At 46.8% G+C, this 24,527-nt stretch overlaps 1 protein-coding gene across 1 annotated transcript in view; it reads right to left on the reverse strand.

Moving 5' to 3' along the window:
* The window catches only part of mapkbp1 (mitogen-activated protein kinase binding protein 1), a 197,400-nt gene that overhangs the window by 49,386 nt on the left and 123,487 nt on the right, over positions 1-24,527 (reverse strand). Inside the window, exons 9-14 of the mRNA XM_060828797.1 lie at positions 19,117-19,306; positions 15,296-15,442; positions 13,108-13,292; positions 11,700-11,791; positions 7,342-7,467; positions 2,695-2,765 (exon numbers count right to left, since the gene is read on the reverse strand). Coding sequence (XP_060684780.1) covers positions 2,695-2,765; positions 7,342-7,467; positions 11,700-11,791; positions 13,108-13,292; positions 15,296-15,442; positions 19,117-19,306 — 811 coding nt within the window. The remainder of the gene's footprint in view (positions 1-2,694; positions 2,766-7,341; positions 7,468-11,699; positions 11,792-13,107; positions 13,293-15,295; positions 15,443-19,116; positions 19,307-24,527) is intronic.

A 24,527-nucleotide genomic window follows, 5' to 3' on the forward strand; every position in this document is an offset into this window, starting at 1 on the left:
ATACGATCGGTCAAACTGTCAGGGTCAAAGCAAAATACTCTTTATTTTTACACAGCAACTAAATTCCAGACAAAATAAGAATAAAAAGTCTATTGAAATATTTAACAAGGTGGCTCAGTGGTTAGCACTGCTGCCTCACAGTGCCAGGAACCCGGGTTTGATTCAGTGAGGGGTGTGGGGTCTATCGGTGTTATAGTGAGGGGTGTGGGGCATATCGGTGTTACAGTGAGGGGTGGGGGGTATATCAGTGTTACAGTGAGGGGTGTGGGGTACATTAGTGTTACAGTGAGGGGTGTGGGGTATATTAGTGTTACAGTGAGGGGTGTGGGGCATATCAGTGTTACAGTGAGGAGTGTGGAGTATGTCAATGTTACAGTGAGGGGTGTGGAGCATATCAGTGTTACAGTGAGGGGTGTGGGGTATATCGGTGTTACAGTGAGGGGTGTGGGATATATCAGTGTTACAGTGTGGGGTGTGGAGTATATCAGTATTACAGTGAGGGGTATGGGGTATATCGGTGTTACAGTGAGGGGTGTGAGGTATATCGGTGTTACAGTGAGGGGTGTGAGGTATATCAGTGTTACAGTGAGGGGTGTGGGGTATATCGGTGTTACAGTGAGGGGTGTGAGGTATATCAGTGTTACAGTGAGGGGTGTGGGGTATATCAGTGTTACAGTGAGGGGTGTGGGCATATCAGCGTTACAATGATGGGTGTGAGGTATATTGGTATTACAGCGTGGGGTATATCAGTGTTACCGTGAAAGGGTGTGGGGTATATCACTTTTTGTGAGGGTGTGGGGTATATCAGTGTTACAGTAAGGTGTGTGGGGTATATTGAGGATACAGTGTGGGGTATATCCATGTTACAGTGAAAGGATGTGGGGTATATCAGTGTTACAGTAAGGTGTGTGGGGTATATTAGTGTTACAGTGAGGGGTGTGGGGTATATCAGTGTTACAGTGAAAGGGTGTGGGGTATATCGCTGTTAGGGTGTGGGGTATATCAGTGTTACAGTGAGGGGTGTGGGTATATCAGTATTACAGTGAGGGGTGTCGGGTATATTGGTGTTACAGTGTGGGGTATATCGGTGTTACAGTGAAAGGGTGTGGGGTTTATTGCTGTTAGTTAGGGTGTGGGGTATATCAGTGTTACAGTAAGGTGTGTGGGGTATATTAGTGTTACAGTATGGAGTATATCGGTGTTACAGTGAGGGGTGTGGGGTATATTGGTGTTACAGTGAGGGGTGTGGGGTATATTGGTGTTACAGTGAGGGGTATATCGGTGTTACAGTGAGGGGTGTGGGGTATATTGGTGTTACAGTGAGGGGTATATCGGTGTTACAGTGAAAGGGTGTGGGGTATATCGATGTTAGTGAGAGTGTGGGGTGTGTCAGTGTTATAGTGAGGGGTGTGGGGTATATCGCTGTTAGTGAGGGTGTGAAGTATATCAGTGTTACAGTGAAGGGTGTGGGGTATATAAGTGAGTGTCAGGGTATATTGGTGTTGTAATGCACAAGTAAATCTAATAAATGCTAATACAGCAGCCAGAACTTTCACTGCATATGACCTCCAGTTTGATTGTGTGAACTATTATTAAGTAAATATTTGAATTTGTACAATGTGTCCATGGGCTGTGGATGAAGTTTCCCAGTGTTCTCACGGCCTGCCGCATGTGGATTTACAAAGTAGGGGAGGTGCAGTATCCCGCTCTGTTGCTGCACCACATTCACATGTCAGAGACTGGCACCATAACACCACTGTGTATGGAATCTGAAGCTTGTCAGTGATCCTGTAGACCCAGGAGCCATTGGCAAGGTCTGAGTGTCAATTCAAGAGTCCAGCAGGGTCACTAAATCCTCCCAAATTACTGCTGAAGCCATTGACACTTGCAATCTGAGCAACACCAGGGACAATTGGCAAGGCAGGGAACAGTGGGGGGAGTGCTGGCTGGAGAGAGTCAGCCACTGAGGAAGATGTACGTTACTTGTTGGCAGTGAGTATGATTCTATAGTCAATGGATGACAATGTACAGGACCACAAGTGGCAATGCAGTAGGCAGCAGTGTTTAATTACATGTGGACTCAGCCTCACTTGCTGAGGAGTTGGGAATGATGCTCCAGAAACAGTCCTTACAGCCGACCTGAGACTTTCATCACAACAGCTTGAGCTGTGACTAAACTCAACTCACTCATTGTTCCTCACAAAGGCTCCCGAGTCAATCCCTTCCGACAAGGCCTAACTTATTACTGTCACCCACGCTTCGGTTGACTAAGATTCAATTAAGTCTATAGAAGTGACACCGTTTGCTGATTTCTTTTCCCACTCTGAATATCTATTATTCTACATATAAACCATCTGAACCTCAGATTCCAGTCTGTAACTCATCCCTGGGTATCCATTATTCTATATAAACCATCTAAGCACCTCGATTACATTCCAGGCTGTAATTCACTCCCAAGTACCCATCACTCTGTATTAATCATCTGAATTCCTCGATTAGGTTCCAGTCTGTAACTCACTCCTGGGTATCCGTTGTTCTATATAAAATATCAGAACCTCCCGATTAGTTTCTATCTATAAAACACTACCTGGTATTCACTGTTGTACATATAAACTGTTTGAACCCCTTGATTAGATTCCAGTCTGTAACTCAATGCCATGGAAGTTTTATCTGCACAGTGTCACTCTCTGTTACCTTCTGAGCTGTCCGGAAGTAAATGCTCTTGTCTGCTCCACAGGTGATCATCCTGACACTGCCACTGTTTGCTGTGAAGGAGAAAGGAATGTTATGGTTGCCATGGTAACTTGGGATTGGGCAATGGGCTTATTTACGTTCCCGGTTTCACTGAACAGGAAGCAAAGTTTAAGCTCCCTTGCATCCCCAGGGAGCGAGGCGGCTGACAAAACAGCCATGAATTGTTTCGGCACTGCCTAGCCCATCCTTTGGTGAACAGCTCACAGTCTGTTTCTGGAGGAGGGACGCACCATGCAAAGGAACAGCATCTGCTCTGCCGCGTCTGAGAGCGATGCACTTTATCGCAGCATTACAAGCATTGCTGGGAGCCCACAGCCAGAGACTGGGCCTCCCTGCATTGAGATATGGAAATTCAGACCCTCCCACAACTATCTGCGCTCCCTGAATACGGACCCTTCACTGGCACCCATTCTTGTGCAGCCTACATGTGTCTCAGTGGCAGGACAAGCATACACTGCATACGGAAATGCAGAAGCAAGGATTTGCATTTATGTAATGCCTTTCACATCCAGCAGATGTCCGTGGCCATTGGTAACGCAATAAAGAGTAATAGCCAATTTACACACAGTGAGATTGCAAAAGAGCAATACAATGGCAATCACATCATTTGTTTCGGCCTTGCTGATTGACAGATGTGTACTGGCCAGGACACTAGAGACTCACCTTTAAAATTAAGCTACAGGATCTTTCACATCCCCTGAATGCTGGAGATTACTGTCCTTCCATTTGAGGTTTTAGTTATATTAACCAGCTCCAAGTCCCAGTCACCCTTCTCCAACTCCCTCCTCCCTGTGCTTACAGACCGACAGAGACACACACAGTCCACCACAGTCTCCAATTTCAAATTCTCAACCGTGTTCTCAAATCCGGTCGCCCTGCTATAGGAAGAATGTTATTAAACTGGAAAGGATGCAAAAAAGATTTATAAGGACATTACTGGAAGGTTTGCATTACAAGGGGAGGGTGGATAGGCTGGCACCTTTTCTCCCCTGGAACATTGGAAGCTGAGGGGTGACCTTCCAGAGTTTTATAAAATCATGAGGGGCATAGATAAGATGAAAAGCCAAGGACTTTTCCCCAGGGTAGAAGAGTCCAAGCTGACAGGGGAAAGATTTAAAATGGACCTGAGTGGCAATATTTTCACACAGAGGATGATGCGTGTATGGAACAAGCTGCCAATGGAGGTGGCAGGGGCTGGTACAATTACAACATTTAAAGACAATTGGACAAGTACCTGAACAGGAAAGGTTTAGAGGGGTATGGGCCAAATGCAGGTAAGTGAGACTAGTTCACTTTAGGAAACTCGGTCGGCATGGACGAGTTGGGCCGAAGGGTTTGTTTCTGGCGCTGTATGACTCTCTGAGGTAGGCTGTTCGAGAGCAGTACAAAGACAGCTGTGCTGTGGAAAGCTGCACACTGACAAGTGATGTTTTATGGGAGTGGAGGGCTGTTAAATTAACAGAGGATCCGCCTTCAAGTTTGACACTGACGTTGAGAATTTAACGACCTCCCCCATGACAATTTGGTGGCAGGGGGAGACACTTAACTGGCAGGAAGGGACCCCACTCCCCCCTTCCTGTTTCTGCATCCCCCCCACCCACCATCCTGGATTAAGTCTGGGGCGGGCCAGCCTGGGGCAGTTTCCCAGCCCCACTGCCAATTCACTCAGCAACAGGTGGAGTATTTGCAATGAGTGAAGCCTGAACAGCCCTGAATAACCCTGAATAGTGAGGCAGAAAGTGGGCAGCTGAGGTTCTGTGGGTGGGGCTAGGAGGTGTTTGTGGGGATGGCTGGGGGGAGCAAACTCCCCTAATCTCAGTGCTAACCCCTCTCCTGTACCCCACAACTCTAACCTGACCGTGACTGATTTGCGGCCTGGGCCCGTCAGCAATCATTGGGTAGGTGCATTACCTATTACCACCCACATGTGGTGCTATTGAGCAGTCTCAATCAATGGGTGGGAATCAGATAGCTTCCCAGTCAGGTCTGGGGTCAGGCAGGGCTGCCCTCTCTCTCCTGCCTTGTTTGTGTGCTGTATAGAGCCATTTGCCAAGTCCATCAGGAAGGATGCGAGCCTGAGAGGGGTGACTATTCCTGGCTGCAGGGGCCTGCAGGTTAAGGCCTCCCTGTACATGGATGATGTTGCCGTTTTCTGCTCGGATCCGCTGTCCGTGCACAGACTCATGTGCATATGTGACCAGTTCGAACGGGCCTCGGTGGCCAAGGTAAACCGAGGCAAGATGAGGCCATGCTCTTCAGGAACTGGACCGACCGATCCTCGATCCCCTTCACCGTCAGGACCGACCACCTGAAGGTGCTGGGTATTTGGTTTGGGGGGGGCTGGGACGTGCGCCAAGTCTTGGGAGGAGCGTATCAGCAAAGTGAGGCAGAAAGTGGGCTACGGTCGCTCTCCATTGCAGCAAAAAACCTGGTCATCAGGTGTGAGGCACTGTCATTGCTGTTGTACGTGGCGCAGGTCTGGCCTATTCCCAGAACCTGTGCTGCTGCAGTCACCCGGGCCATCTTCCAGTTTATGTGGAGGTCAAAGATGGACCGGGTCCAAAGGGACTCGATGTACAAAAATCTGGGCAACGGGGGAAAAAACACACCCAATGCCACCCTCACCCTGATGGCCACCTTTGTGTGAGGCTGCAACAAGCTGTGCGTGGATCCCCGGTATGCAAACACCAAGCGTCACTACGTTCTGAGGTTCTACCTGTCCCCGGTGTTGCGAAGGACGGGCCTGGCCTCGCTGCCGCGGAACGCTCCGAGTAGTTGAACCGTTCCGTATCACCTGTCCTTCGTGGAGATGTTTATGAAGAAAAACACCTTTGACCACAAGTCCATCAGGAAGTGGTCAGCAAGTAGTGTCCTTGAGACCCTTCGGGAAAAGGAGAGAGCGGATCCTATCCAGCGGTTCCCTGAGCAGACTGTCAAAGTCATTTGGCAGAATGCCTCATCGCCAGAACTTTCCAACAAGCACCAAGACATGGCTTGGCTGGTGGTGAGAAGGGCTCTGCCTGTGAGATCCTTTATGCATGCCCGGACTCTCAGCCGCACCACACGCTGCCCTCGAAGTGACTGCGGGGGGGAACGAGACTGTCACATACCTTCTTCTGGAATGTACCTATGCAGAAGAAGTCTGGAGAGGAATGCAGTGGTGTTTGTCGAGGTTCGTCCCGAGCAGCTCCGTGACGCGGGACTCCGTGCTCTACGGTCTGTCCCCCGGGACACACACCGAGACGAACATCAACTGTGCCTGGAGGATCATCAACTCGGTGAAGGACGCTCTCTGGGCGGTCCGAAACCTGTTGATCTTCCAGCTGAAGGAGTTGACCCCGACTGAGTGTTGCAGACTGGCACATTCCAAGGTCCAGGACTATGTGTTGTGGGACGCGCTGAAGCCTGGGGCAGCTGCTGCCAAGGCGCGGTGGGGAAAGACCACCTTGTGACATCTGCCTACCTAGAGAAGAACAGGGGGCCCATGCAGTCATTTGGGCTCTGCTGACGCCTCAGCAGAACAGCTGGATAGTAAATGTACATAGATTTGAATATAGGAAAAATAAATTTCAATGTCTGTATGTAAAGCAATGTAATGTGTGCACAAGAATGGCATGACCAATTGTAAAGAGATCCAAATAATTTTATGAATAAAGTTTATTTTTAAAATAAAAATGAAAGGTGGAAGTGCCAGCCTCTGACTGGCCAGCAGCTCTCCCAAGAGTTGGTCTTTGGGGATCCTTCATCCCAAGGAAGGTGGCCTCTGCCGGGTGAAGTGCCTGAATCAATGGGCATTGCCAGAAGGAGGCGTTGGTGATGCAGTCCTCTGTTGCAATCCAACCAACAAGCAGGACTTGTTGCTTCCATTAAACATCACCCCATATCCGGCAGCACCTGCTCTCAGCATCCAGCCCCCACCTCCCTGACCCCAAAATGCAACCACATGTGGAAAAGAGACAGCAGTACATGGTGTCAGCATACTGTACTGCAGTCAAAAGAATGCAGGCAGTGTGGTTGGTCAATAGGAACAGGGCCATTCTGTATTGGAAGCTCTACTGTCAATATTGAGCATTAAGGATATACACACCTCACACACACGTGCGCAGATACACAATCTCTCAAACACACGTGCTAACACACAGCCTTTCTCACACAAACACACACTCACCTATACACACACACGAACACAAAGACAAACACACACACACACGTCTACGGGAACACAGAAAGAGACACACATACACAAACACACATACACACAGAGAAACAGTCTCTTGCACACACGTACACATACGTTCACATACACAGGCACATAGTGTCTCTCTCACACACACACACTCAAACACACCTACAGGAACACAAAGAAAGACACACACAGGAACACACAAAGACACACACACACACAAACACACACACACACACACACACAGAGTCTCTCTCACACACATAGCTACAGGAACATAAAGAGAGACACACATATACGCACATGAACAGACTCACACATGGTTCAGTAACACTCCCAGACATGCACATAGTAACACACACAGACCCATAGAAAGACACACACACACAGTAACACACAGGTACCTGTAAACTTGACAGCAGTGATGGAGGAGGAATGTTCATCCAGGGTTTGGAGCAGACTGTAATCATTCTCTGCATCTAACACGTGGATCAGACGGTCTCGGCTGGCAGATGCCAGCAACTTCATACCTGGAGATGGATGAGGAAGGCATTAACATCATAATCAGCTACAGGCAACGGAAAAAACCCTTCTCAACAACAATATAAAGAATTTGCATATAAATTATTACTAGGTGTTGCAAAACTTGTGTCTCGCTGAAAAGAGATACATTTTGTCAAAGCACACATCAAGACCATTTTGCAAGAATACCAATATAAAGGGAAACACATATGACACAGTATGAAAAGAGAGCACGGATTGGTTGGTAAGTGGACTCTGACTGGTAGAGGCAATGCCATGGAGAATGCACCAGATAGATGATAACTGATAGCCAACTGCAAAGTTTTGTTTAAAGTTAAATGAGGCAACCAGTTTGAGATTGGTATTAAGGATTGCTGTATGTTGCACCCCAGCAGTACATACACCAGTACACAAGCCCCTGTTCATTACAGAAAGAAAGACCATGTCCACATCATGTGCCTGTTTTGACTAAACAAAACAGGAAACAGCCATCCTCTGACGCCTTCAACATTCAGAGTCAACCTCCCTGGTTTTAACTGACAACTTTGTGTGTTTGTGCACCTTGTGCTCAGTGTTAGCTATGACCTTCCTGACTCTATGTAATTCAGGTAGCTGCAGCTAGAGAGAGAAGCCATCAGACCTGCACCAGCCTGGGAGGTCTCCCTGTTCTCTGCAGTCAAAGCCACCTCAAGCCCGAAGAAAATCAGATAATTTTTCCTCCAGAAGTTGCTGTCCGCTGTGACTTTAAGTAATATGTCAGAGTCCTTTTTGTAAGCACACCTGTTGGACTGTTCCTCCTGGAAGCATCCAGAGAAAGAGGACTGAGAAACAGTGTTCTGATCAGTACAGGTCCATCTCAGCAGATTCTGTCAACGGCAAATTAATTTCCCAGTTTTCCCTCAGTCTACATCACCCATGTTTTCTTTCCCATCTGTCTGCATGCATGCAAAAGAGTAGCTCAGTGGTTAGCACTGCAGCCTCACAGTGAGGGACCCAGATTCAATTCCAGCCTCGGTCGACTGTCTGTGTGGAGTTTGCACATTCCCCCCGTGTCTGCGTGGGTTTCCTCTGGATGCTCCGGTTTCTTCCCACAGTCCAAAGATGTGCTGGTTAGGTGAATTGGCCATGCTAAACTGCCCATAGTGTTCGGGTGAGGTGCATTAGTCAGGGGCAAATGTAGAGAAATAGGCTAGGAGAACGGGTCTGGATGGGTTACTCTTCGGTGGGTCGGTGTGGACTTGTGGGCCGAAGGGCCTGTTTCCACACTGTAGGGATTCTATGATTCTAACAGGGAGTGAATAAGGGCTTAGAGTTTAACCAATAGAGATAAATGCTGACAGTTCATCATCGTTTACCTATAGTTAGAGGTTATTTGCTCATTGTAAATAGAAATTCTTGTTAAGTAGAGAAACTTGTTCTGTCCTTTCTGTCACCCAAAGTCCAAAAGACTCATACATTGTGGAATTTTGTGTACTTTTTAAAGATTTGTAAGTTTTGCAATGCCTCTGGAAGCAGGGGACTTTGATTTATAATACCCCACTCCAGGGAACTGTGGTAATAGGAGCTGTACTGCACTAAGTCTGAGACCAAGTCACATTGAAATATTGGATAGGTGATCAAAATCTTCGCCAAAGAAGTAAGTTTTGAGTTCTGCCATAAATGAGAGAGAGGGCCAAAGGTGGAGATGTTTAGGGAATTAAAAACCAAGTGTTTAGGCTTCTGAAGACATGGTCAATAGCGGTGTCATGATGGAAGTTAGGAACACATCACAGGCCTGAACTGGAGGAGCACGGTGGCTCAGTGGTTAGCACTGCTGCCTCACAGCACCAGGGTCCCAGGCAACTGTCTGTGTGATGTTTCCTCCAGGTACTCTGGTTTCCTCCCACAGTCCAAAGATGTGCAGGTCAGGTGAATTGGCCATGCTAAATTGCCTATAGTGTTAAGTGCACTAGTCAGAGGGAAATGGGTCTGGGTGGGTTACTCTTCGGAGGGTCAGTGTGGACTGGTTGGGCCGAAGGGCCTGTTTCCACACTGTAGGGAGTCTAATCTAATCTCCAAGTGTTGTAGAGTGGTTACAGACATAGGGAGGGCCCAAACCACAGAGGGATTTGAACATAAGAATATGAAGCTTAATGCTGACCCTGATCAGGAAGCGATGTATCTTGGCAAACTGAGGGGCAGTGGGTGAGCAGGGCATGGTATGCTGGATGAAAGGGGCAGCAGGGCATGAATGAGCTCAAATGTATGGGGAAGCTGTTTGTAGAGAACCCAGGTCATGGACAGCAAGACAGCCATCGAAGCCCTGGCCTCAAATCTGTATCCATTGCAACTTATACTGTGAAACTGTGTTCTTCAAGGTGCAACTTGCAGGGCTGTTGTCTTGACATGGAACTTTGGCAGAAGTTAACAGAGTGAGAGCACAAGCCTGTCATGACTGAAACAGTCATTATTTTTTGCAGCACTTCAGTTCAGCTAATAGTGACCCAGGAGAGGTTAGAGGGTTATAAAGCTGCTCTAACTGTTAACTCACCATTAAGCCAACCCCCCCCGCACCCCCATCTCGACTCTCCTCCAACCAACCAAGCCTCCCCTTACACCCCATACTGCCACTTGTCTGCACCTTGCCAATCCAACACAATGTTCCCCCTCCCCTGCCCGACGCAGAACCAGACAACACGCTCCCCTCACCATGCCCCAACCGGCACCCTATTGGCATCCACAGTTTAGACTCAACACTATCCTCTTGCAGACTCACAATTCTACATCTTGCCCATGAAGGACCATCCCCACCTCTTTTCCCCTGGCCCTGCCCAAAAGCTGGACCTAACAACCTCCCACTCCTGCTGCTAGAACAGCACCCATTATCCTGCTCGACCCAATGACCCATCCCTCTATGAACCCTGAACTGGCTAAACCAGTCCATGGCTTCCTGGGTACCCTGCCCATCCTAACTCTTCACCAACCTTCATCCTAACCCCTTACCTCAACAACTTCAACAGCCCCACTGTCAAAGTACCTAGATGCAAGAGATCTCAAAATAAATCTTAAATCTCCGAACACAACAAGTCACTGCTGCAGAAAGGGGCACTGCGTTGATTTCCCTCAACAGTCCTGCACTAGGGAAGTGGGAGCTGTTTGATTGCAGGAGTGCTCCATATTTCTAAAGGAACAGGGATTGGAATTCCAAGTTGGAAATGGTGACCAATGGCAATCCGGAGAAATCTAGGAATGGACTGACAACCTCTCTGTGTTCGCCGCTCCTCGAATATCTGGATCAGCGGATCCATTCCCGCAGATTTACTAGGATGTTGCTGGGGTTGGAGGGTTGGAGCTATAGGGAGAGGCTGAACAGGCTGGGGCTGTTTTCCCTGGAGCATTGGAGGTTGAGGGGTGACCTTCTAGAGGTTTATAAAAGCATGAGCGGCATGGATACAGTAAATAGACAATGTCTTTTCCCCAGGGTCGGAGAGTCTAAAACTAGAGGACATAGGTTTAAGGTCAGAGGGGAAAAGATTTAAAAGGGATCTAATGGGAAACCTTTTAATGCAGAGGGTGGTGCATGTCTGGAGTGAGGGGCTGGTACAATTACAATATTTAAAAGGCATCTGGATAGGTATATGAATTTGAAGGGTTTAGAGGGATATGGGCCAAGTGCTGGCAAATGGGACTAGATTAATTTAGGATATCTGGTCAGTACGGATGAATTGGACCAAAGAGTCTGTTTCTGTGCTGTACATCACTATGACTCTAGCTGATGTCAACCTGAATATTGATCCTAGGATCTACCTCTTCATTGTGAATGAGTCACAGGCTCTGTCCAGGTAACTCAGATATCGGTTTTGGTAATACAGATCAGAGCTGTCCAACATAGTAACCAGAAGCGATACTATGCCATTCAGATCTGACTAACAGTATACCTGATTAGTGAACAGGAATTGTAAATACCAGCCAAAGTTATTGGGCACATGGCCCCTCATATTCACATGGTTAATGCTGGTGAACCTTTCATGTTTGTTGGTAACAGTGTGATTGAAATCTAAGTGTGTTCTTTGACCATTGCGAAAGCTTTCTCTCTTGGTTGCTGAATGCCTTAAATACACACACATTCTCATCAACCAAAAATAAAAGGGCACAAACAGTGTTTTTTAACAAAATAAGTGCACGTGGTTAAAACAGTATTAACACGGCAGCAATTGGACAATCTCACTGTGGTGAGCAATGGTTTTAAATGTGTTCTTACCAGTCTCTGGTTTAGAGTATTCGAGACACAGGATCTCCGAATCATGGGCCTCCACTTGAAGGAGTTCTTTCAGTAGCTGGAGATCATGGACCCTGACAGACACAATGCAACACAAGAATATCAGTCCTTTCCAGGCTGTACCAGAGGATCGATGAATAACTGAGTGCGGACAATCTGAGCTAACAGTGATAGTCACCCTTTACTGTGTCTTTGCTGATTATGCTACCACTGGACCCCCAGGCAAAAAGGCTGAGATTGCTGCCCTTATCGCTAAATCCTAACTTGTCCCTTCACCCTCCTTGTCTCTTACCCCTCAGACCAGATGATGTCGGAACAGAAGTAGGCCATTCAGCCCATTGAGTCTGCTCCGCCATTCCATGAAATCAAGGCTGACCTGTGAAAGTGAGGACTGCAGATGCTGTAGATTAGAGACAAGATTAGAGTGGTGCTGGAAAAGCATAGCAGGTCAGGCAGCATCCGAGGAGCAGGAAAACTGACATTTCGGGCAGGAGCCCTTCATCAGGAAGGAGGCTGGGAGCGTCAGGTTCTTGAGGATCCAGGGGATTATGGGGAGAAAGTGGGAAAATCGGATAGAAACCTGATCAGCCATGATTGAATGGTGGGGCAGACCCGATGGGCTGAATGGCCTAATTTCTGCTCCTATGTCTTATGGTCTTACCCGGTCTGGTCTACACATAATTTCAGATCCACAGTAATGTGGTTGATTCTCAGCTGCCATCTCGGAGTGACCTAGCAAGGCCACGCAGTTGAAGAGCTTTTCGGGACATGATGCTTTCATCTTAGAGAGTCATTGAAATGTACAGCATGCCATCAGACCCTTCGGTCCAATTCTTCCATGCTGACCACATATCCTAACCCAATCCAGTCCCATTTGACAGCACTTGTCTCATATCCCTCTAAACCCTTCCGACTCAAATACCATCCAGATGCCTCTTAAATGTTACAATTGTACCAGTCTCCACCACTTCCTCTGGCAGCTCATTCCACACTCATACCACCCTCTGTGTCAAAAAGTTGCCCCTTCCGTCCCTTTTAAATCTTTCCCCTCTCACCCTAAGCTTATGCCCTCCAGTTCGAGATTCCCCCATCCCAGGGGAAAAGACCTTGTCTATTTATCCTCATGCCCCTCATGATTTTATAAACCTCTATAAAGTTGCCCCTCAGCCCCCGACGCTCCAGGGAAAACGGCACCAGCCTGTTCACCCTCTCCCTACCGCTCAAACCCTGGCAACGTCCTTGTAAATCATTTCTGAACCCTCTCATGTTTAACAGCACCCTTTATAAAATACTAAAATACAAGCCTGGCCGTCTCTCCTGCTGGCCTCTGCTGCATACCCAGACACACATATACTCAATACTGGTCTGACTCGGATCAGTGGGAACACACCTCAGGGTTCCAGCCCGGTCTCCAGATGCCATGTGCTGTCCATCGGGGCTCACACATAGTGTTCGAATTCCGGTCTTCATCTCGGCAGCCTGGCCATCCGGTTTGTCGGAGCCTCCCGCCGAATTGTTCTCCACATCCAGCAGTGTCGACATGTTGGAGTCCATGTAGAGAACCTTCAGCAAATCCTGGAATGAGAAAATTAACACGGGGCTCAGGCGGAAACGTTCATTCACCCACTGTCTTCATACGTGTGAGTGAGCATGCTTTAATCTCGCAGGGAATTAAGGGATACGGGGAGAGTGCGGGTAAGTGGCATTGAAATGCCCATCAGCCATGATTGAATGGCTAAGTGAACTCAATGGGCCGAATGGCCTTACGTCCACTCCTATTTCTTATGGTCTTATCAGTAAGTTTCTCTAATGGGAATGTGGAAGGTGCCAAACTGACGCGATTTGGAGATGCCGGTGTTGGACTGGGGTGTACAAAGTTAAAAATCACACAACACCAGGTTATAGTCCAACAGGTTTAATTGGAAGCGCACTAGCTTTCGGAGCATTGCTCCTGATGAAGGAATGACGCTCCGAAAGCTAGTGTGCTTCCAATTAAACCTGTTGGACTATAACCTGGTGTCGTGTGATTTTAAACTGACAAGGCCTGCATTGATATAGCACCCTTCACAATTTCAGGATACCCCAAAGGTGTTTTTGCAGCCAACTAAGAATTTCTGAAATGTAGTCACCATTGCAAGACAGGAATTGTGACAGGGAGAGAACTCACACACAGCAATATCATAGAGTCCAATTGATCTATGAGACCTGTTGGAACAGCAGGGAAACAGCAACTTTTCTTCAAAATAATGCCTTAACATGGGATCCTTTTGGAGGGATATAGGTCAAGTGCAGACAGGTGGGACTAGTTTGGTTTGGGATAAGGAACGGCATGACTTGATTGGAGCGAAAGGTTTGTTTCTGTGCTGTGTGACTCTCTGACTCTACGTTAGAGTTAAGGCGGCAGCCATCTTCTGGGAGGGAGTGGTGGACCCAGATCAGGCTGGGCACAACATGACCAATCTAAAACAGGATGGGAGCAGGACATTTAAATCATTGTGGGGATCAGAATGGGAACAAATCAGATGCCTGTACAGGCTCCACCGTTTATGACTCCGACCTGCCTTCCACACCCTTACCTAACAAGGGCCTATCAATCTCAGCTCTCCAACTGACCGCACGGCTCAGCGGTTTGTCGGGGACAGAGTTCCAGAATCTTCGTCAGTTTTTGTGCTTTCTGGCATCACCTGAAAGAACAACTTCTCTCTCAGTTTAAGCTTATATCCTCATGTTGTGCACCCACCAAAGGAGTTCAGGGACCTGAAGGTAAGCTTACGAATTAAAGGAAACAAAGGCTGGGGTGGGGGAGGCGTTGTCAGGGATATAAGGAGAGGACATTAAGCCTTGAGGAACTTAAAATTGTCACCAAATAGCTGGCCCATTTGAGTGCAATTCACAGAGACAGCACTTGAGAGTGATTCATTTTGGAGCCACAGCCACCAGACTGAGTAAGGAATCCAAAGGGCAGGAGATCAAACCCCCCAACATTTTCTTTTAACCTTTCTACCTTTAGATTCGAAGTTTTGGTTTATTTTCCTGCCTTCTAAGTTGGCACAGGAGAGTAGCGAGACTGCACAACACATTGCGGCACAGTGGCACAGTGAGCGGCCCGTTGGCACAGTGGTTAGCACTGCTGCTTCACAGCGCCAGAGACCCGGGTTCAATTCCCGCCTCAGGCGACTTTCTGTGTGGAGTTTGCACATTCTCCCTGTGTCTGCGTAGGTTTTCTCCGGTTTCCTCCCACAGTCCAAAAATGTGCAGGTCAGGTGAACTGGCCATGCTAAACTGCCCACAGTGTTAGGTAAAGGGGTAAATGTAGGAGAATGGGTCTGGGTGCGTTACGCTTCGGCAGGTTGGCGTGGACTTGTTGGGCCTAAGGGCCTATTGTAAGTAATCTAATCCCCACTGTATTTTGTAACAAAATACACACGCCGATAATAAATCAAACAAATAAATATTGTGAACAGCTAAACTTATTCCCATAAACGTGCGGTGAGGCAGCAGACAAGGGACGGTGAAGTGTCAGGTCTCTCGGTGACCCCGAGTCTGTCGATCTGTCAGGGATCCAGTGGCACACTTACGCTGCTGATCATGTTACGATGCAGTGAGCTCCCATGGGTGCTGGAGCCCTCGGTGTTCCAGAGTCGGAGGGTATTGTCGGATGAGCAGGTAATGAAGGAGCCTGGGGGGAGGCACGCGCGATTACTGTCCTCCACTTCCGGGTAGACCTGTTAGAGACAACCATACAACCTTAGGTCCTCCGGAAGCGATGATTTGAAAATGTGGCATGCTATTAACTGCGGGGCTGTTATCTAGAAGACTTCCCATACACAGGTTCCACAGCTTAGCAAGTTGTTTATTCCTGCATGGCACTGAGCGCAAAGAGAACATTGGGCAAACCATAGCCTATGAGGAAGTTAGTGATAGTATTAGACACAAAACAAAAGGCACCCAAATTGGTAAGAACAAGACCTGAGGACTGAGAACAGTTTAGAAGTCAGCAAAGGTGAATCAAAGGATTGATTAAGAAAGGGAAAGTAAAGTGTAAGAGTAAGCTTGTGGAGAACATAAGAACTCACTCCAAAAGTTCCTATGTACACACAAAGAGAAAATGGCTGGTGAAAACTAGTGTAGATAGCTTACAGTCAGAAATGGGGCAACTTATAATGGGGAACAAAGAAATGGCCGATGAACTAAATTCATACTTCACTTCTGTCTTCACAAAGACACACATGAATAATATACCAGAAATGATGGGGAACACAGGGTTTAGCGAGAGGGAGGAACTGAAGCAAATCAGTATTAGTGGAGAAACAGTGTTGGGAGAAATTAATGGGATTGAAGACCGATACATTCCCAGGGCCTGATAATCTATACCCTAGAGTAATTAAGGCAGTGGCCCTAGAAATAATGGATGCATTGGTGGTCATCTTCCAAGATTCTTTAGACTCTGGAATAGTTTCTACAGATTGAAGGATAGCTAATGTCACTCCTCTATTTGAAACAGGAGATAGAGAGAAAACAGGGAATTATCGACCAGTGAGTCTGGCTTCAGTAGTGGGGAAGATGCTAGAGTCTATTGTCAAGGATTTTACAGGAGAATATTTAAAAAAAAATATTAGAATCAGACACAGTTCAGCACAGATTTACAAAGGGAAATCGTGTTTGACAAATCCACTGGAATTCTTCAAGGATGTAACTAGTAGAGTTGATCTAGGGGGAGCCAGTGGATGTGATTTATTTGGACTTTCAAAAGGTTTTTGATAAATATGCAAAATCAAAGCGCACAGATTTGGGAGTAGTGGATAGAAAATTGGTTTGCAGACAGGAAACAATTAATGGGAATGAATGAGTCTTTTTGTGAATGGCAGGTAATGACCAGTCTGGTACTGCAGGGATTGCTACTAGGACCTCAGCTTTTCACATACATGTTAACAATTTAGATAAGGGAACTAAATGCAATACCTCAAAGTCTGCAGACAACACAAAGCTGGGTTGGAAGGGTTTACTATGATGGGGATGCAGAGATCTTGGATGCAATGTGTTTTGGACAGGCTGAGTGAGTGGGCAGCTGCATGCCAGATGCAGTATAATGTGGATATATGTGAGGTTGTTGGTTTTGGGAACAAAGTCAGGAAGGTAATTATGTGAGCGGTTGTAAATTGAGAGAGGGGTGTGTTCATCAAGACTTGGGTGTCATTGTGCACCAGTCGTTGAAGGTAAGTGTGCAGTCAAGAAGGCAAACTGCACATCAGCCTTCGTAGCAAGAAGGTTTGAGCGTGATTGCCTTGCTATAATTATACAATACACATCCGGAATACTGTGGACAGGTTTGGTCTCCTAGTCTGAGGAAAAATGTTCTTTCTCCAGCGGAAGTGCAGCAAAGGCTCACCAAGTTCATTCCTGGGATGGCAGGACTGACGTATGAGGAGAGCTGGGATTGTATTCACTGGAGTTTAGGAGAATGAGAGGAGATCTCATAGAAACCTATGAAATTCTAACAGGACTAGACAGGTTTACATTGCAGAAAGGATGTTCCTGATGCTGTGGGAGTCCAGAACCTGGAGTGACAGTTCAAGGAAAAAGGGGCAAACCTTTTAGGACTGAGATGAGGAGACATTTCTTCACCCAGAGAGAGGCAAGGCTACGGAATTTACCACCAAGGAAGTGGTTGAGGCCAAAACGTTGTGTTTTCAAGGAGGAGGTAAATATAGCTCTTATGGCTAAAGGGATATGGTGGGGAAGAAGGGATGAGGGTATCAGCCATGGTCATATTCAAGAGTGGAATAGGCTCAAGGGAGAGAATGGCATATTTCTGTTCCTTTCTTCTACATTCCCATGAATTTACAATCTCCCATTCCATTGATATTTTCTAACCAATCTGTTCAGTAATGTTACGACACGTCTCTGGAGCTGGTGGGAATTGAACCTGGGCCTCCCAGCTCACAGATCAGAACACTACCACTGCAACACAAGGAATCTCGGTTCCACTGATACAACATTGGTGGCCCAATGTCTTTGCCCCATGACTTCCTACCCCCAACATTTCTCAGCCATCTCTTCTGACTTGCCTGGCTGTGAAACATCATTGCTCTCCTGTACACACGGTCAACCGAAACAAGCTGGATGACTGGTATTTGAAGTTAGGATGTGCAAATTATACTGCGAGGAAGAGTTTTTACCTAGTTTCTTCACATGGCCTGGGCATCATTGGCAAGACCAGCGTTTATTGCCCATCTCCCCCTGAATTGAGTGGCTTGCACAGCCATTTCAGAGGGTGGTTAAAAGTCAGTGTGGGCTTGGAGTCACATGTAGGCCATAAAGATGAGATTTCATAAATAAAAAAAATGATGGTTTCACAGCATCTTTGCTGACACTAGGTTTGAAAACTCCAGTTATTATTAACTGTATTTAAATTCCACCCGTGCCACACCGGGATTGGAACACATGTCCCAGGGCATTTCTTAGGTCTCCAGACCTGTAATACAGTGTCATGACTACAACACATTGTTTCCCCACCGAGAGTTACCCGGTTTCTACTGAGGAAGCACCATTCTAGATCTAATCAGTGGCATGCTGTATTGAAACAGAGTTACTGAGCAGCAGTGGGGATCTGTTCATTCCCTTTGTCTTCCTGCTGTGGGGAGATCCACAGAACATCCACCCGTTGCAGCACTGTCAGAGTCAGTTGCTCATGGTGTGGTAAGTCATGAATCTGGGCTCACTTGGGCAAAACAGCATCTCAAAAGGCAAGGTGGCCAACCAGCCCATCTGTCTTGTGTGCAGCCCCAGACTACATTTGTGGAAGTAATCTTAACTTTGTAAGCTCGTGTGGAACATAAGATCTAACTTTAAAAGTTTACATAAAGAGAAAACGATTGGCGAAAACTAGGCGATGGCACAAAACTGTTAATACATCTGTCACAATGACTACAACAGAAAGGAAAATTCAGGCATGAAACACTATGGGCAGCTATTTTCAATAATGCCTACAGTCACTGGCAATACTGCTCTGTGTTGACACCAATCACAATCATTCCAGACCCAGGGCACCTCATGCCAACTGTAGCAGGGTAAATTTCTGTAACCAAATACTGGAAGGGGGAAAGGAAGGAGAAAAAGAAAGGAAGGAAAGCGGAGAGAAAAGGAAAAGTAGGGAAGGGAAGAGGTGTGAGCAAGGGAAGGATGATTAATATTTATATCATGTCTTATAAAACTCCAAGACATCCCTGAGCTCATTAGAGTCAACAAGGTGCTTTTGAAGTGAGGATACCACTATAATGTAGAAACAGAAAAAGGACGAACGGAATAAATTCAAGGAATATAATTTTAAAAGATGCTTTAAGGAGGAAGTTGCCTTGTTTAGTCTATCTTTCCACAGAGAGTTAAAATGTGGCCTTACCTCCACACTCCAAACACAGGATGCATGGTAGAGCGCGGAGTATACCTTCCCGACCTTCTTAAAGTCCTTGACATCCCACACGTACAGGCTATGGTCATTGTACACACATGAAAGCCAGCGGTTCGTGGGGTCGTAGGTCAGTGCAATGGTGTCTGGGTACTTGGCATCTGCTCTGGTTGAGAACAGGTGGCTGCAGAAGGAATGGAGTGGCATTAATAAACCAGAAAATGACCCAACCATGGAGTGCCATTGAGGGAACCACAGCTTCTTTATTTGCTAGCAGTCTGTGTTCTCTTCCAGTATTTGGGATAAGCACCTGAAGTTAGACAGCCGGAGTGGGGCAGGGTGAAGTTTTTCATTAATTCATTCACAGGTTGAAGGCATCTCTGGCCAGTCCAGCCCAATTGCCCAGAGGGCCTTAAGAGTCAGTTATATTGCTGCAAGTCTGGAGTTCATACAGACCTGGTAAGGTTGGCAGTTTCCTTTTCTAAATGACATTAGTGAACGAGATGGACTGCCCACACCCCCCAAAATAATCAACAATGGTCTTCATTAGACTCTTAACTCCAGATTTTTCTAGAATTCAAATTCCACCATCTGCCGTGACAGGATTTGAACCCGAGTCCCCAGAACATTACCTAGGTCTCTGGATTAATAGTCCAGTGATAATACCACTAGGCCACTTCCCCCATTAGGGGTCAGAATCCTGCGCTGTATGAGGGAACAGTCACCCAGGCCTGATCTTCCCCAAAATTGGCCCAGATAGTAGGGAGGGTGGGTGTCTTCCAATAGGAGGTGCTCGGAGCCCTGACAGGGCTGCAGGCTGAACGAGAGAGAGGGAGCAGGAGAGGGAGAGAGAGAGAGAGAGGCCACCTTGACATTTTAGACAGAAAATTGACTCAAGCAGTTGGACCACCGATATGGAAGGGGTTGGAGTGTCCACCGCAGTGTGAGTTACATGAGCATGAGCTGTAGTGAGGTGAGGGAGGGGGACAAGTAGGGGACAGCCTCAAAGCCAGCCTGGAGAAGGGATCGACCCTGGGGAGGACACATCAAGGCAACTGGCCTGTTGTGCAAATACCAGATGGGCGGAGCCAGATGGGACCCAGGATGGACAGTGTTTTCCTCTTTGGTGAACATCTCTCAGAGTGGGGGAAGGTCAAAAGAATGGAGCAAGGGACTAGAGATGGTCAGATTCCTTTCACCACAAAGCATGAGTAGCAACATTACATGGAGGGGGGTGGAGAAGAAATTGGCATCAAAAAAACAAAGAACGCCTTGCTTCACAAATGAGAATATTTCATTACTAAGCTGCTCTCGCTGCGTTGGTGTTGAATGATTGAGGTCGAAGGTCAAGCCTCTCGCATGGCCGTGACCCGTTTATGTGCAGCAACAAACAAAGCCAAAAGCCATCGAGCCTACGTGCACATCACATGCTGCACCACATGAAACAAGGAAGGAATCCATCACTTGATGTGTACGTCTATTGTTCCCCTCTGACTTTCATCAACACACACTAACTCCAGAGAGAGTTAGTGAGGGACGGAGGACTGCATTCCTTTGGGCACAAGTGGCCCACTCTGCAGTGAATGGCACACTCATGTTCAGAACCCACACAGCCTCTGCTCTCAGGGTGTGTGGGCAGCACTGCGGTTCCACTCACATCCAAAGTGCCTCCCCACCAGTTAAGTCATTGTTGGCGTGTTGGAAGTGAGGCCGCTGGCTCTACTTTTCGTCCAGCAAGTTGAAGCAGTCCATGCTGTGGACAATATCCAGGTTTGGTCTGACAAGTGGCAAGTAACATTTGTGCCACACAAATGCCAGGCAATGACCATCTCCAACAAGGGAGAATCTAACTATCATCTCTTGGCATTCAATCACATAGACACCACCGAATCCCCCACTCTCTACATTCTGGGTGGTTAACCTGAACTAGAAACTGAACTGGACTGTTCATATAAATGCTGCAGCTACAAGAGCAGGTCAGAGGCTAGGAATACTGTTGCGATTAACTCACCTCCTGACTCCCAAAAGCCTGTCCACCATCTACAAGGCACAAGTCAGGACTGTGATGGAATACCTCCAGGGTGACTTGCCTGGAAGGGTGCAGCTCCAATAACATTTAAGAAGCTCGACACCATCCAGGTCAAAGCAGCCCACTTGTTCGGCACCATATTCAAATTCACTCCCTCCACCACCGACACTCAGTAGCAGCAGTGTGTACCATCTACCAGACACACTGCAGAAAGTCTTCTGTAAGGCTTCTTAGACAGCACCTTCCAAACCCACAACCACTTCCATCTAGAAAGACAAGAGCAGCAGGCACATGGGAATACCATCACCTTCAAATTCCCCTTTGAGCCACTCACCATCCTGACTTGGACATATATCACCATTCCTTCACCGTCAGTGGGTCAATATCCTGACAGCTGGCCACAGTTGCAGCTCTGATCAAAGCCTTCCCAGTCTGCCAGTTCCACCTCCCACTGTGCACTCACCTCAACAACACTGGCAACTTGATGACAGATTGGGAAGAGATTCCACAACTGGGATATCCAAGCTTCAAAGATAAAGCAACTCATAATCGATTTATTGAAACCCTCAATATTTTCTTGATGACTTTCCGATCATCCCCAAGGGAATTGTATTCCCTTTTGGTTCTGCCCTCGGAAAATAGTGAAGACTGGCTTCATGTCAGGATTCTGCCCTCGCCCCATCATTCAGCCCTGACTCTGCTGGGGCAGTTCCAGGCCATACTGCATTCTGTCTCTGCTGCTAACATCAGCTTCGGCATGGTCATGCGCTTCTCTCCCCCAGCTGGACTGAACGTTCTCAAGAAAGTTGACAATTCCGAGGTAGGGATCGATTCTAGGATTCAAACCATTCCATGTCTTTTATGGTCCCTTTATTCTTTCGGGGGGTGTGGCCATCACTGTCAAGGTCAGCATTTATTGACCATCCTTAGTTGCCCTTGAGCAAAGTGTTGGAATATCGGATCGTGGGAGGCCATCTCCAACTGCGCTGTGAGTTTGGAGTCACATGTAGGCCACACAGGTAGGGATGTCAGAATTCCTTCCTTTAAGGATCTGAGTGAACTCAACATTTTTTTTTAAAGAAACAACAATTGTTCCATGGTCACCATTACTATCACTAGATTTCAATCAAATTCAAGGTCTACCTGAGTGGGATTAAAACCAATATGAGTCTAGCTCCCTGGATGACCATTCAAGTGACATAACCACTGCCATAACACTCAGCTGAACTTGGTGGTTGTTGCTAAGTGTATCCAAGGCTGAGACAGACAGCCTTCAAATCAGTAGAATAATCAAGGGTTACAGTGAAAAGTGGAGCTCAGGATGAACCACAATCTCTCAGAATGGCGTAGCAGAATTGAGGGGCTGAATGGCCTCTTTCTTCTCCTCGGTCTTATGGTCTCACTTGGCAGATGACAACCATTTAGCGGGTCAGCTCTATAACCACCATCCAATCACGTCCCCTGCCACATTACAGTGAGTCAGGCTGGCACTTACACTGCCCCCTCACTTTCACTATTCATAACCCATTAGCTCTGGCACCACCGTGAGGGCTCAATGGCATGGCACAGAGTTCCTCTTCCGCTGTTAATGGTTTCACACTGGGCGAGCTTTTGACTCAGTCTGGGGCTCTGGGAGTGGGCAGTTTCTTCTCTCTGGCTGACTTCATCGCCGAGGCGGTGCGCCTGCTGACTCCACTCCGATTGTCCTCACTCCCTGAGAAGCTGTTTCAAGAAAGAAAACAACATCCTACTGGCCAGTCAGCATGCTGGACCTTTGCACAGACGGTCTCTCTACCTCTGGAACAAATGCCAGCCCATCCTGTTGATACCTTTGTGCAGCTGTCTCACTGTTGTATTTGTCGGTCTTGTTATCTATACTTCATGCCTCTCCACCTCAATCCCTGTTTCTGCTATCTCTCACTCTTTGCAGCTCCCCATTTGCTCTTTTGCTCTCTAGCTACCTCTGCAGTTTCATTAATCTGTCTCTACAGGAATCTACTTCCTTTGTTACATTTTATTGGCCTGTCTATCTGTCCATCCACCTATCTGTCTATCTGTATGCCTGTTTGTCTATCCACTTTGCTGGGTATTCTGCTACAATGCATGTTTCATTAACACAAATTCGCTATAACACGATTGACGAATTGGGGACACTGCTTCTAAAGTGTGTATTGTATAATGCAATTCCGGCCCCATTAGTTTAAATGATGCTGCTACTATGTGATTTTTGTATAATACAGGATTGATGAGAAGAGAACTACCACGTTGTAGTAGAACTGACTGTAAAAGTGTATCCATACTTGTATTCCACTGTGTGTACATCTTACTCTTTCTATACATACATTTAGCAGTGTCTGCAATCACTTATCCCAGATCTGTCTATGCAAATTTCTCTCTTTATCTGTGCATCAGTGAGTTCACATGTGTATTTGTGTACCATGTCTGTGTGTGTGCGTGCACACATACATGCATTGTTGTGACTTTAAGAAGTTATTTTGTCCTTTTTTTTGAAGAAAGATTGTAAAATAGAGACAGTGAGCAGTCTACCAGAACCACTTGAGTAAACAACTTGGAAGACCTTGGGTGTGTTTTAGCAGCTTGAATGGGTGTGGCCAGCTCTCACAGATTAGGATTTCTGTTTTTAGGTTTAGCTTTAAGGCAGAAGCCATTGGGGCCTCAACAGAGTTGGAAACTTCAGTGAGTGTCTCTTAGCTGCTACTCTCTCTAAATCTTCTCCTGATGTTTTTTTTTGTCTCCTGGATTGGAGAACTGTGTGTGTGAATCTGTGTCTGAATCTGCCTTTTTACCAAGGGGTGTGTTTATGGGATGTTACTATTTTGGAACAGTTAATTAGTGTAGTTACACTATTATTCAGTTAAGTATTCCAATAGAGTTAAATGATTCTATATTGCTCTTTCTTTGGTTGTACTTTGAACTACTGTCTTTAAATAAATTGTGTTTTGCTTAACATCAAGTAGTGTGACCAGTCGCATTGCATCTGGAACATGGCACTTTATATCTACCTTTCAAAATAAGACTAGTTAGGGTCTATGCTACCTTGGTAAAGTATTTGGAGGGGGTTGGTCTGGTCCATACCATAACACAGAGAGAGAATGGGAGACAGAGAGAGAGAGAGAGAGAGAGAGAGAGACAGAGAGAGACAGGGAGAGACAGAGAGAGACAAAGAGAGAGAGAGAGAGAGAGAGAGAGAGAGTGTGTGTGTGTGTGTGTGTGTGTGTGCGTGCACGTGTGTGTGTGTGTGTGTATGTGTCTCTCCCTCCCTTTCTCTGTGTATTTGCCAGTCTGAGGTTGCATCTCAACAATATCTCCATCCCTTCAGTGCCGAGTGCCACAAGCCTCACTATAGACAATTGCT

This window comes from Hemiscyllium ocellatum, chromosome 8 (assembly GCF_020745735.1).
Source record: "Hemiscyllium ocellatum isolate sHemOce1 chromosome 8, sHemOce1.pat.X.cur, whole genome shotgun sequence".
NCBI lineage: Eukaryota > Metazoa > Chordata > Chondrichthyes > Orectolobiformes > Hemiscylliidae > Hemiscyllium > Hemiscyllium ocellatum.